This window comes from Saccoglossus kowalevskii, chromosome 22 (genome assembly GCF_978046115.1).
Source record: "Saccoglossus kowalevskii chromosome 22, keSacKowa6.1, whole genome shotgun sequence".
NCBI lineage: Eukaryota > Metazoa > Hemichordata > Enteropneusta > Harrimaniidae > Saccoglossus > Saccoglossus kowalevskii.
The window spans coordinates 30,755,924-30,770,748 of NC_140662.1; the positions used below are offsets into that span (position 1 = coordinate 30,755,924).

At 42.1% G+C, this 14,825-nt stretch overlaps 1 protein-coding gene across 1 annotated transcript in view; it reads right to left on the minus strand.

Annotated features, from left to right (window-relative positions):
- Window positions 1-1,424: 1,424 nt before the first annotated feature.
- LOC144345246 (cytochrome P450 1A5-like) overlaps window positions 1,425-14,825 on the minus strand; it is a gene marked incomplete at its 5' end in the record, with an annotated part of 130,441 nt that continues 117,040 nt past the window's right edge. The window contains one exon of the mRNA XM_085495878.1: window positions 1,425-1,739. Coding sequence (XP_085352004.1) covers window positions 1,477-1,739 — 263 coding nt within the window. The remainder of the gene's footprint in view (window positions 1,740-14,825) is intronic.

Genomic DNA, 14,825 nt, shown 5'->3' on the forward strand with positions numbered 1-14,825 from the left:
TAATATTCGTATTTACAAAATTCATTCATAACGCCTACAATTATTCTATCACTACAAGCCGGAGAAGTATTCAAATCTGCAGTAATTACGTCACTTGATACGGACATCCTTGATAATAATATAGAATATAGTTGCAGTTCAGCTCAATAAATATTACACTACTATTGGAACCATTGCAATCAGCGTACAGAAAATATCAAAATGTGTTTTCTTGATTTTCTAATACTCTTCTATGTGGCCCTAAAGTGGTTTGATATATATGTTAATCACGGAGATCAAGCGCAACCTACAATTGCAGCAAAACGATGATAATGAGATTTTCCTTCAAGTTGGTTTCTCCCAAATCGATTCATCTTCAGCAGTTAATTCAATTGATGCCCGTGTCGATGATAACAACGACTAGATAAACACAAATGAGCCCCAACTTAAAAATCTAAAACTGAAGTCTTGCTCGTTATATCCAAGTTTAACCATTCTCTTGTTGCTATTGACCAGATCAGACCAGATCAACACTAGTTCTTCTTCACTCTCCACAGTTAAATCTGCTCGCAACATTGGGGTAACATTTGTCATTAAGCACATATTCAATGATCACATACAACTGTCAATTCAATTAACATCATCTTGCAAGAATCATAACTTGTTTCACATATAACTCCTACAGTATTTTCATTGGTTGGCTGATCGCTTCAGAATTAAATACAAAAGCATTCTATTGATTACAAAGTTTTAAAGTGTCTAACTCTAAGCTATATCCATGATCTGATATACACCAAGTAGTGATATTAAACCAGCAGGCAACAAATTCTAAGAACTACCAAGTGTAAACAAATGTCGTATGATGGACGTGTATTCTCTTCCCAACCCTTGAACTCTCTACCACTGAAAGTTAAAGAGTCGCCAAGCCTGATTATTTGTAAGAACAAACTTAAGACTCATTTATTTTCAAAACATGCTATATACATGAGTATAATGCTGTTACAGATACTGGTACTATAAAATATTTGTGATTGATTTATTGATTAATTGTAATATGTTAACATTTGATGAAAAACAGCAATATGACCCTTGTGACACACTGCTACTTATTTAATATTATTAACTACAGTGATTATCATAATGTATAATATATATGTATACCAATACAGTATGTATCCCATTACTATAGTTCAAATACACGACAAATTTATTAGTTGTAAGCTATACACCAAAAAATATACTGCTTTCAGTTATATTCATTTGAATATAAATATCACAGCACTTATAACACTAGTTGCATAAAATAGTGTAAATATGATATGTGTTGACGAAGAACGTTAACATATACTTTATGAAATATATATTTTCAACTGGAAGTGAAAATAATTTTTGTACCTTCCAACACAAAACTGTAACAGTAATCACAGTAACAGTGTCTCAAAACGTTATTTCAAATTATCATTTAATTAATATTCATGAATTACAAGAGTAATGTATTTAATTTGATAGTTGTGATCTTTGGAAAGCGATAATCTCGTATTTACAACAACGAACAAAGAGAGCTTTACAGTGTGGTTCTAAGCAAGGTTTACATTTATTCAGTGGCACTTTAAATAAATATTGTTGAAACAGACTTGTGAAAATAAGAAATAATTCATTTTTTGCCAACGATTCACCCAAGCACACTCGTCTACCTGCAGAGAAAGGTAGTAAACTTTCTGGTTTAGGCAAAATATACCCATCTTCATCTAAAAACCGCTCTAAAAAGAAAAAAAAATAAGTTAAGGTCATTACTACCTACTGACAGAACTTACTTAGGGTATCTGCTGACACTGCTTTCAGCGATTTTACTGGGTAATCTAGTGACACTGCAATCTTAAAGAGAAGTATCCACTGACACAATGCTCTTACGAAGGCATACTACTAACACTGCGTTCTTACCGGAAAGTATCTACTGACACAGCAGCCTTAGCAGAGAGTACTACTGATACAGTGTTTTTAGTGGGGAGAATCTACTAACTCAGTGTCCTTAGCAGGGAGTACCTACTAACTCAGTGTCCTTGGCAGGGAGTATCTACTAACTCAGTGTCCTTAGCAGGGAGTACCTACTAACTTAGTGTCTTTAGCAGGGAGAATCTACTAACTCAGTGTCCTTAGCAGGGAGTGTCTACTAACTCAGTGTCCTTGGCAGGGAGTATCAACTAATTCAGTGTCCTTGGCAGGGAGTGTCTACTATCTCAGTGTCCTTGGCAGGCAGTATCTACTACCTCAGTGTCCTTGGCAGGGAGTATCTACTACCTCAGTGTCCTTAGCAGGCAGTATCTACTACCTCAGTGTCCTTGGCAGGAAGTATCTACTAACTCAGTGTCCTTAGCAGGGAGTATCTACTAATTCAGTGTCCTTAGCAGGGAGTATCTACTAACTCAGTGTCCTTGGCAGGGAATATTCGCTAACTCAGTGTCCTTAGCAGGGAGTATCTACTAACTTAGTGTCCTTGGCAGGGAGTATCTACTAATTCAGTGCCCTTGGCAGGGAGTATCTACTAACTCAGTGTCCTTGGCAGGGAGCATCTACTAACTCAATGTCCTTGGCAGGGAATATCTGGTAACTCAGTGTCCTTAGCAGGGAGTATTCACTAACTCAGTGTCCTTGGCAGGGAGTATCTACTAATTTAGTGCCCTTGGCAGGGAGTATCTACTAAGTCAGTGTCCATAGCAGGGAGTATCTACTAATTCTGTGTCCTTGGCAGGGAATATCTACTAACTCAGTGTCCTTGGCAGGGAGTATCTACTAATTCAGTGTCCTTGGCAGGGAGTATCTACTAACTCAGTGTCCTTGGCAGGGAGTATCTACTAATTCAGTGTCCTTGGCAGGGAGTATCTACTAACTCAGTGTCCTTGGCAGGGAGTATCTACTAATTCAGTGTTCTTAGCAGGCAGTATCTACTACCTCAGTGTCCTTGGTAGTGAGTATCTACTAACTCAGTGTCCTTAGCAGGGAATATTTACTAATTCAGTGTCCTCAGCAGCGAGTATCTACTATCTCAGTGTCCTTAGCTGGGAGTATCTACTAACTCAGTGTTCTTGGCAGCGAGTATCTACTAACTCAGTGTCCTTAGCAGGGAATATCTGTTAACTCAGTGTCCTTAGCAGGGAATATCTGTTAACTCAGTGTCCTTGAGGATTGTCTACTAACTCAATGTCCTTAGCTGGGAATATCTAGGAATTCAGTGTCCTTACCATGGAGTATCTACTATCTCAGTGTCCTTAGCAGAGAATATCTACTAACCCAGCGTCCTAAGCAGCGAGTGTCTACTAACTCAGTGTCCTTGGCAGAGTGTATCTACTAACTCAGTGTTCTTAGCAGCGAGTATCTACTAACTCAGTGTCCATAGCAGAGAATATCTACTAATCCAGCGTCGTAAGCAGCGAGTGTCTACTAACTCAGTGTCCTTAACAGGGAGTATCCACTAAATCAGTGTCCTCAGCAGCGAGTATCTACGAACTCAGTGTCCTTAGCAGGGTATATCTGTTAACTCAGTGTCCTTAGCAGCGAGTATCTACTAACTCAGTGTCCATGGCAGAGAATATCTACTAACCCAGCGTCGTAAGCAGCGAGTGTCTACTAACTCAGTGTCCTTAACAGGGAGTGTCCACTAAATCAGTGTCCTCAGCAGCGAGTATCTACTATCTCAGTGTCCTTAGCTGGGAGTATCTACTAACTCAGTGTTCTTGGCAGCGAGTATCTACTAACTCAGTGTCCTTAGCAGGGAATATCTGTTAACTCAGTGTCCTTAGGGAGTGTCTACTAACTCAGTGTCCTCAGCAGAGAGTAACTACTGATACAGTGTTTTTAGTGGAAGAATCTACTAACTCAGTGTCCTTAACAGGGAGTATCTACTAATTCACTCTCCTTAGCAGGCAGTATCTACTAACCCAGCGTCCTTAATAGCGAGTGTATACTAAGTGTTCTTAGCAGCGAGTATCTACTAACTCAGTGTCTTTAGCAGAGAGTATCTACTAACTCATTGTTCATAGCAGCGAGTATCTCCTAACTCAGTGTCCTTAGCAACGAGTATCCACTAAAATCAGTGTCCTCAGCAGGGAATATCTGTTAACTCAGTGTCCTTGGGGAGTGTCTAGTAATTCAGTGTCCTTAGCAGGGAATATCTAATAATTCAGTGTCATTAGCAGGGAGTATCTACTAACTAAGTGTCCTTAGCAGAAAATATTTACTAATTCAGTGTCCTTAGCAGGGAGTTCCTATTAACTCAGTGTCCTTAGCAGGCAGTATCTACTAACTTAGTGTCCTTACCATGGAGTATCTACTATCTCAGTGTCTTTAGCAGGGAGTATCTACTAACTCAGTGTTCTTACCATGGAGTATCTACTATCTCAGTGTTCTTGGCAGAGAGTATCTACTAACTTAGTGTCCTTACCATGTAGTATCTAGCAACTGAGTTTCCTTAGTAGGGAGTATCTAATAACCCAGCGTCCTTAGCAGCGAGTGTCTACTCAGTGTTCTTAGCTGCGAGTATGTACTAACTCAGTGTCTTTAGCAGCGAGTATCTACTAACTCAGTGTCCTTAGCAGGGAATATCTGTTTACTCAGTGTCCTTGGGGAGTGTCTACTAATTCAGTGTTCTTAGCTGGGAATATCTAGTAATTCAGTGTCCTTACCATGGGGTATCTACTCTCTCAGTGTACTTAGCAGAGAATATCTACTAACCCAGCGTCCTAAGCAGCGAGTGTCTACTAACTCAGTGTCCTTGGCAGAGAGTATCTACTAACTCAGTGTTCTTAGCAGCGAGTATCTACTAACTCAGTGTCCTTAGCAGGGAATATTTACTAATTCAGTGTCCTCAGCAGCGAGTATCTACTATCTCAGTGTCCTTAGCTGGGAGTATCTACTAACTCAGTGTTCTTGGCAGCGAGTATCTACTAACTCAGTGTCCTTAGCAGGGAATATCTGTTAACTCAGTGTCCTTAGCAGGGAATATCTGTTAACTCAGTGTCCTTGAGGATTGTCTACTAACTCAATGTCCTTAGCTGGGAATATCTAGGAATTCAGTGTCCTTACCATGGAGTATCTACTATCTCAGTGTCCTTAGCAGAGAATATCTACTAACCCAGCGTCCTAAGCAGCGAGTGTCTACTAACTCAGTGTCCTTGGCAGAGTGTATCTACTAACTCAGTGTTCTTAGCAGCGAGTATCTACTAACTCAGTGTCCATAGCAGAGAATATCTACTAATCCAGCGTCGTAAGCAGCGAGTGTCTACTAACTCAGTGTCCTTAACAGGGAGTATCCACTAAATCAGTGTCCTCAGCAGCGAGTATCTACGAACTCAGTGTCCTTAGCAGGGTATATCTGTTAACTCAGTGTCCTTAGCAGCGAGTATCTACTAACTCAGTGTCCATGGCAGAGAATATCTACTAACCCAGCGTCGTAAGCAGCGAGTGTCTACTAACTCAGTGTCCTTAACAGGGAGTGTCCACTAAATCAGTGTCCTCAGCAGCGAGTATCTACTATCTCAGTGTCCTTAGCTGGGAGTATCTACTAACTCAGTGTTCTTGGCAGCGAGTATCTACTAACTCAGTGTCTTTAGCAGGGAATATCTGTTAACTCAGTGTCCTTAGGGAGTGTCTACTAACTCAGTGTCCTCAGCAGAGAGTAACTACTGATACAGTGTTTTTAGTGGAAGAATCTACTAACTCAGTGTCCTTAACAGGGAGTATCTACTAATTCACTCTCCTTAGCAGGCAGTATCTACTAACCCAGCGTGCTTAATAGCGAGTGTATACTAAGTGTTCTTAGCAGCGAGTATCTACTAACTCAGTGTCTTTAGCAGAGAGTATCTACTAACTCAGTGTCCTTAGCAGGGAATATCTGTTTACTCAGTGTCCTTGGGGAGTGTCTACTAATTCAGTGTTCTTAGCTGGGAATATCTAGTAATTCAGTGTCCTTACCATGGGGTATCTACTCTCTCAGTGTCCTTAGCAGAGAATATCTACTAACCCAGCGTCCTAAGCAGCGAGTGTCTACTAACTCAGTGTCCTTGGCAGAGAGTATCTACTAACTCAGTGTTCTTAGCAGCGAGTATCTACTAACTCAGTGTCCTTAGCAGGGAATATTTACTAATTCAGTGTCCTCAGCAGCGAGTATCTACTATCTCAGTGTCCTTAGCTGGGAGTATCTACTAACTCTGTGTTCTTGGCAGCGAGTATCTACTAACTCAGTGTCCTTAGCAGGGAATATCTGTTAACTCAGTGTCCTTAGCAGGGAATATCTGTTAACTCAGTGTCCTTGAGGATTGTCTACTAACTCAATGTCCTTAGCTGGGAATATCTAGGAATTCAGTGTCCTTACCATGGAGTATCTACTATCTCAGTGTCCTTAGCAGAGAATATCTACTAACCCAGCGTCCTAAGCAGCGAGTGTCTACTAACTCAGTGTCCTTGGCAGAGTGTATCTACTAACTCAGTGTTTTTAGCAGCGAGTATCTACTAACTCAGTGTCCATAGCAGAGAATATCTACTAATCCAGCGTCGTAAGCAGCGAGTGTCTACTAACTCAGTGTCCTTAACAGGGAGTATCCACTAAATCAGTGTCCTCAGCAGCGAGTATCTACTAACTCAGTGTCCTTAGCAGGGTATATCTGTTAACTCAGTGTCCTTAGCAGCGAGTATCTACTAACTCAGTGTCCATGGCAGAGAATATCTACTAACCCAGCGTCGTAAGCAGCGAGTGTCTACTAACTCAGTGTCCTTAACAGGGAGTGTCCACTAAATCAGTGTCCTCAGCAGCGAGTATCTACTATCTCAGTGTCCTTAGCTGGGAGTATCTACTAACTCAGTGTTCTTGGCAGCGAGTATCTACTAACTCAATGTCCTTAGCAGGGAATATCTGTTAACTCAGTGTCCTTAGGGAGTGTCTACTAACTCAGTGTCCTCAGCAGAGAGTAACTACTGATACAGTGTTTTTAGTGGAAGAATCTACTAACTCAGTGTCCTTAACAGGGAGTATCTACTAATTCACTCTCCTTAGCAGGCAGTATCTACTAACCCAGCGTGCTTAATAGCGAGTGTATACTAAGTGTTCTTAGCAGCGAGTATCTGCTAACTCAGTGTCTTTAGCAGAGAGTATCTACTAACTCATTGTTCATAGCAGCGAGTATCTCCTAACTCAGTGTCCTTAGCAACGAGTATCCACTAAATCAGTGTCCTCAGCAGGGAATATCTGTTAACTCAGTGTCCTTGGGGAGTGTCTAGTAATTCAGTGTCCTTAGCAGGGAATATCTAATAATTCAGTGTCATTAGCAGGGAGTATCTACTAACTAAGTGTCCTTAGCAGAAAATATTTACTAATTCAGTGTCCTTAGCAGGGAGTTCCTATTAACTCAGTGTCCTTAGCAGGCAGTATCTACTAACTTAGTGTCCTTACCATGGAGTATCTACTATCTCAGTGTCTTTAGCAGGGAGTATCTACTAACTCAGTGTCCTTACCATGGAGTATCTACTATCTCAGTGTCCTTAGCAGAGAATATCTACTAACCCAGCGTCCTAAGCAGCGAGTGTCTACTAACTCAGTGTCCTTGGCAGAGTGTATCTACTAACTCAGTGTTTTTAGCAGCGAGTATCTACTAACTCAGTGTCCATAGCAGAGAATATCTACTAATCCAGCGTCGTAAGCAGCGAGTGTCTACTAACTCAGTGTTCTTACCATGGAGTATCTACTATCTCAGTGTCTTTAGCAGGGAATATCTGTTAACTCAGTGTCCTTGGGGAGTGTCTAGTAATTCAGTGTCCTTAGCAGGGAATATCTAATAATTCAGTGTCATTAGCAGGGAGTATCTACTAACTAAGTGTCCTTAGCAGAAAATATTTACTAATTCAGTGTCCTTAGCAGGGAGTTCCTATTAACTCAGTGTCCTTAGCAGGCAGTATCTACTAACTTAGTGTCCTTACCATGGAGTATCTACTATCTCAGTGTTCTTGGCAGAGAGTATCTACTAACTTAGTGTCCTTACCATGTAGTATCTAGCAACTGAGTTTCCTTAGTAGGGAGTATCTAATAACCCAGCGTCCTTAGCAGCGAGTGTCTACTCAGTGTTCTTAGCTGCGAGTATGTACTAACTCAGTGTCTTTAGCAGCGAGTATCTACTAACTCAGTGTCCTTAGCAGGGAATATCTGTTTACTCAGTGTCCTTTGGGAGTGTCTACTAATTCAGTGTTCTTAGCTGGGAATATCTAGTAATTCAGTGTCCTTACCATGGGGTATCTACTCTCTCAGTGTACTTAGCAGAGAATATCTACTAACCCAGCGTCCTAAGCAGCGAGTGTCTACTAACTCAGTGTCCTTGGCAGAGAGTATCTACTAACTCAGTGTTCTTAGCAGCGAGTATCTACTAACTCAGTGTCCTTAGCAGGGAATATTTACTAATTCAGTGTCCTCAGCAGCGAGTATCTACTATCTCAGTGTCCTTAGCTGGGAGTATCTACTAACTCAGTGTTCTTGGCAGCGAGTATCTACTAACTCAGTGTCCTTAGCAGGGAATATCTGTTAACTCAGTGTCCTTAGCAGGGAATATCTGTTAACTCAGTGTCCTTGAGGATTGTCTACTAACTCAATGTCCTTAGCTGGGAATATCTAGGAATTCAGTGTCCTTACCATGGAGTATCTACTATCTCAGTGTCCTTAGCAGAGAATATCTACTAACCCAGCGTCCTAAGCAGCGAGTGTCTACTAACTCAGTGTCCTTGGCAGAGTGTATCTACTAACTCAGTGTTCTTAGCAGCGAGTATCTACTAACTCAGTGTCCATAGCAGAGAATATCTACTAATCCAGCGTCGTAAGCAGCGAGTGTCTACTAACTCAGTGTCCTTAACAGGGAGTATCCACTAAATCAGTGTCCTCAGCAGCGAGTATCTACGAACTCAGTGTCCTTAGCAGGGTATATCTGTTAACTCAGTGTCCTTAGCAGCGAGTATCTACTAACTCAGTGTCCATGGCAGAGAATATCTACTAACCCAGCGTCGTAAGCAGCGAGTGTCTACTAACTCAGTGTCCTTAACAGGGAGTGTCCACTAAATCAGTGTCCTCAGCAGCGAGTATCTACTATCTCAGTGTCCTTAGCTGGGAGTATCTACTAACTCAGTGTTCTTGGCAGCGAGTATCTACTAACTCAGTGTCTTTAGCAGGGAATATCTGTTAACTCAGTGTCCTTAGGGAGTGTCTACTAACTCAGTGTCCTCAGCAGAGAGTAACTACTGATACAGTGTTTTTAGTGGAAGAATCTACTAACTCAGTGTCCTTAACAGGGAGTATCTACTAATTCACTCTCCTTAGCAGGCAGTATCTACTAACCCAGCGTGCTTAATAGCGAGTGTATACTAAGTGTTCTTAGCAGCGAGTATCTACTAACTCAGTGTCTTTAGCAGAGAGTATCTACTAACTCAGTGTCCTTAGCAGGGAATATCTGTTTACTCAGTGTCCTTGGGGAGTGTCTACTAATTCAGTGTTCTTAGCTGGGAATATCTAGTAATTCAGTGTCCTTACCATGGGGTATCTACTCTCTCAGTGTCCTTAGCAGAGAATATCTACTAACCCAGCGTCCTAAGCAGCGAGTGTCTACTAACTCAGTGTCCTTGGCAGAGAGTATCTACTAACTCAGTGTTCTTAGCAGCGAGTATCTACTAACTCAGTGTCCTTAGCAGGGAATATTTACTAATTCAGTGTCCTCAGCAGCGAGTATCTACTATCTCAGTGTCCTTAGCTGGGAGTATCTACTAACTCAGTGTTCTTGGCAGCGAGTATCTACTAACTCAGTGTCCTTAGCAGGGAATATCTGTTAACTCAGTGTCCTTAGCAGGGAATATCTGTTAACTCAGTGTCCTTGAGGATTGTCTACTAACTCAATGTCCTTAGCTGGGAATATCTAGGAATTCAGTGTCCTTACCATGGAGTATCTACTATCTCAGTGTCCTTAGCAGAGAATATCTACTAACCCAGCGTCCTAAGCAGCGAGTGTCTACTAACTCAGTGTCCTTGGCAGAGTGTATCTACTAACTCAGTGTTCTTAGCAGCGAGTATCTACTAACTCAGTGTCCTTAGCAGGGAATATTTACTAATTCAGTGTCCTCAGCAGCGAGTATCTACTATCTCAGTGTCCTTAGCTGGGAGTATCTACTAACTCAGTGTTCTTGGCAGCGAGTATCTACTAACTCAGTGTCCTTAGCAGGGAATATCTGTTAACTCAGTGTCCTTAGCAGGGAATATCTGTTAACTCAGTGTCCTTGAGGATTGTCTACTAACTCAATGTCCTTAGCTGGGAATATCTAGGAATTCAGTGTCCTTACCATGGAGTATCTACTATCTCAGTGTCCTTAGCAGAGAATATCTACTAACCCAGCGTCCTAAGCAGCGAGTGTCTACTAACTCAGTGTCCTTGGCAGAGTGTATCTACTAACTCAGTGTTCTTAGCAGCGAGTATCTACTAACTCAGTGTCCATAGCAGAGAATATCTACTAATCCAGCGTCGTAAGCAGCGAGTGTCTACTAACTCAGTGTCCTTAACAGGGAGTATCCACTAAATCAGTGTCCTCAGCAGCGAGTATCTACGAACTCAGTGTCCTTAGCAGGGTATATCTGTTAACTCAGTGTCCTTAGCAGCGAGTATCTACTAACTCAGTGTCCATGGCAGAGAATATCTACTAACCCAGCGTCGTAAGCAGCGAGTGTCTACTAACTCAGTGTCCTTAACAGGGAGTGTCCACTAAATCAGTGTCCTCAGCAGCGAGTATCTACTATCTCAGTGTCCTTAGCTGGGAGTATCTACTAACTCAGTGTTCTTGGCAGCGAGTATCTACTAACTCAGTGTCTTTAGCAGGGAATATCTGTTAACTCAGTGTCCTTAGGGAGTGTCTACTAACTCAGTGTCCTCAGCAGAGAGTAACTACTGATACAGTGTTTTTAGTGGAAGAATCTACTAACTCAGTGTCCTTAACAGGGAGTATCTACTAATTCACTCTCCTTAGCAGGCAGTATCTACTAACCCAGCGTGCTTAATAGCGAGTGTATACTAAGTGTTCTTAGCAGCGAGTATCTACTAACTCAGTGTCTTTAGCAGAGAGTATCTACTAACTCAGTGTCCTTAGCAGGGAATATCTGTTTACTCAGTGTCCTTGGGGAGTGTCTACTAATTCAGTGTTCTTAGCTGGGAATATCTAGTAATTCAGTGTCCTTACCATGGGGTATCTACTCTCTCAGTGTCCTTAGCAGAGAATATCTACTAACCCAGCGTCCTAAGCAGCGAGTGTCTACTAACTCAGTGTCCTTGGCAGAGAGTATCTACTAACTCAGTGTTCTTAGCAGCGAGTATCTACTAACTCAGTGTCCTTAGCAGGGAATATTTACTAATTCAGTGTCCTCAGCAGCGAGTATCTACTATCTCAGTGTCCTTAGCTGGGAGTATCTACTAACTCAGTGTTCTTGGCAGCGAGTATCTACTAACTCAGTGTCCTTAGCAGGGAATATCTGTTAACTCAGTGTCCTTAGCAGGGAATATCTGTTAACTCAGTGTCCTTGAGGATTGTCTACTAACTCAATGTCCTTAGCTGGGAATATCTAGGAATTCAGTGTCCTTACCATGGAGTATCTACTATCTCAGTGTCCTTAGCAGAGAATATCTACTAACCCAGCGTCCTAAGCAGCGAGTGTCTACTAACTCAGTGTCCTTGGCAGAGTGTATCTACTAACTCAGTGTTTTTAGCAGCGAGTATCTACTAACTCAGTGTCCATAGCAGAGAATATCTACTAATCCAGCGTCGTAAGCAGCGAGTGTCTACTAACTCAGTGTCCTTAACAGGGAGTATCCACTAAATCAGTGTCCTCAGCAGCGAGTATCTACTAACTCAGTGTCCTTAGCAGGGTATATCTGTTAACTCAGTGTCCTTAGCAGCGAGTATCTACTAACTCAGTGTCCATGGCAGAGAATATCTACTAACCCAGCGTCGTAAGCAGCGAGTGTCTACTAACTCAGTGTCCTTAACAGGGAGTGTCCACTAAATCAGTGTCCTCAGCAGCGAGTATCTACTATCTCAGTGTCCTTAGCTGGGAGTATCTACTAACTCAGTGTTCTTGGCAGCGAGTATCTACTAACTCAATGTCCTTAGCAGGGAATATCTGTTAACTCAGTGTCCTTAGGGAGTGTCTACTAACTCAGTGTCCTCAGCAGAGAGTAACTACTGATACAGTGTTTTTAGTGGAAGAATCTACTAACTCAGTGTCCTTAACAGGGAGTATCTACTAATTCACTCTCCTTAGCAGGCAGTATCTACTAACCCAGCGTGCTTAATAGCGAGTGTATACTAAGTGTTCTTAGCAGCGAGTATCTGCTAACTCAGTGTCTTTAGCAGAGAGTATCTACTAACTCATTGTTCATAGCAGCGAGTATCTCCTAACTCAGTGTCCTTAGCAACGAGTATCCACTAAATCAGTGTCCTCAGCAGGGAATATCTGTTAACTCAGTGTCCTTGGGGAGTGTCTAGTAATTCAGTGTCCTTAGCAGGGAATATCTAATAATTCAGTGTCATTAGCAGGGAGTATCTACTAACTAAGTGTCCTTAGCAGAAAATATTTACTAATTCAGTGTCCTTAGCAGGGAGTTCCTATTAACTCAGTGTCCTTAGCAGGCAGTATCTACTAACTTAGTGTCCTTACCATGGAGTATCTACTATCTCAGTGTCTTTAGCAGGGAGTATCTACTAACTCAGTGTTCTTACCATGGAGTATCTACTATCTCAGTGTTCTTGGCAGAGAGTATCTACTAACTTAGTGTCCTTACCATGTAGTATCTAGCAACTGAGTTTCCTTAGTAGGGAGTATCTACTAACCCAGCGTCCTTAGCAGCGAGTATCTACTCAGTGTTCTTAGCAGCGAGTATGTACTAACTCAGTGTCTTTAGCAGCGAGTATCTACTAACTCAGTGTCCTTAGCAGGGAATATCTGTTTACTCAGTGTCCTTGGGGAGTGTCTACTAATTCAGTGTTCTTAGCTGGGAATATCTAGTAATTCAGTGTCCTTACCATGGGGTATCTACTCTCTCAGTGTCCTTAGCAGAGAATATCTACTAACCCAGCGTCCTAAGCAGCGAGTGTCTACTAACTCAGTGTCCTTGGCAGAGAGTATCTACTAACTCAGTGTTCTTAGCAGCGAGTATCTACTAACTCAGTGTCCTTAGCAGAGAATATCTACTAACCCAGTGTCGTACGCAGCGAGTGTCTACTAACTCAGTGTCCTTAACATGGAGTATCCACTAAATCAGTGCCCTCAGCAGCGAGTATCTACTAACTCAGTGTCCTTAGCAGGGAATATCTGTTAACTCAGTGTTCTTAGCAGGGAGTACCTACTATCTCAGTGTCCTTAGCTGGAAGTATCTACTATCTCAGTGTCCTTACCATGGAGTGTCTATTATCTCAGTGTCTTTAGCAGCGAGTATCTACTAACTCAGTGTTTGTGGCAGCGAGTATCTACTAACTCAGTGTCCTTAGCAGGCAATATCTGTTAACTCAGTGTTCTTAGGGAGTGTCTACTAACTCAGTGTCCTAAGCAGAGAGTAACTACTGATACAGTGTTTTAGTGGAAGAATCTACTAACTCAGTTTCCTTAGCAGGGAGTATCTACTAACCAGGTGTCCATAACAGCGAGTGTCTACTCAGTGTTCTTAGCAGCAAGTATCTACTAACTCAGTGTCTTTAGCAGCGAATATCTGTTAACTCAGTGTCCTTAGCAGCGAGTATCTACTAACTCAGAGTCCTTAGCAGTGAGTATCGACTAACTCAGTGTCCTTAGCAGGGAATATCTGTTAACTCAGTGTCCTTAGGGAGTGTCTACTAACTCAGTGTCCTAAGCAGAGAGTGACTACTGATACAGTGTTTTTAGTGGGAGAATCTACTAACTCAGTGTCCTTAGCAGGGAGTATCTACTATCTCAGTGTCTTTAGCAGCGAGTATCTACTAACTCAGTGTTCTTGGCATGGAGTATCTAGTAATTGAGTTTCCTTAACAGGGATTATCTACTAACCCAGCGTCCTTAGCAGGAAGTATCCACTAAATCAGTGTCCTCAGCAGGGAATATCTGTTAACTCAGTGTCCTTGGGGACTGTCTACTCATTCAGTGTCCTTAGCAGGGAATATCTAATAATTCAGTGTCCTTAGCAGGGAGTATCTACTAACTCGGTGTCCTTGGCAGGGAGTATCTACTAATTCAGTGTTCTTAGCAGGCAGTATCTACTACCTCAGTGTCCTTGGTAGTGAGTATCTACTAACTCAGTGTTCTCGGCAGGGAGTATCTACTACCTCAGTGTCCTTGGGGAGTATCTACTAACTCAGTGTCCTTGGCAGGGAGTATCTACTACCTCAGTGTCTTTGGGGAGTATCTACTAACTCAGTGTCCTTGGCAGGGAGTATCTACTAATTCAGTGTCCTTGGCAGGGAATATCTGCTAACTCAGTGTTCTTAGCAGGCAGTATCTACTACCTCAGTGTCCTTGGTAGTGAGTATCTACTAACTCAGTGTCCTTAGCAGGCAATATCTACTAATTCAGTGTCCTTGGCAGGGAGTATCTACTAACTCAGTGTCCTTAGCAGAGAATATTTACTAATTCAGTGTCCTTGGCAGGGAGTATCTACTAACTCAGTGTCCTTAGCAGGGAATATTTACTAATTCAGTGTCCTCAGCAGCGAGTATCTACTATCTCAGTGTCCTTAGCTGGGAGTATCTACTAACTCAGTGTTCTTGGCAGCGAGTATCTACTAACTCAGTGTCCTTAGCAGGGAATATCTGTTAAC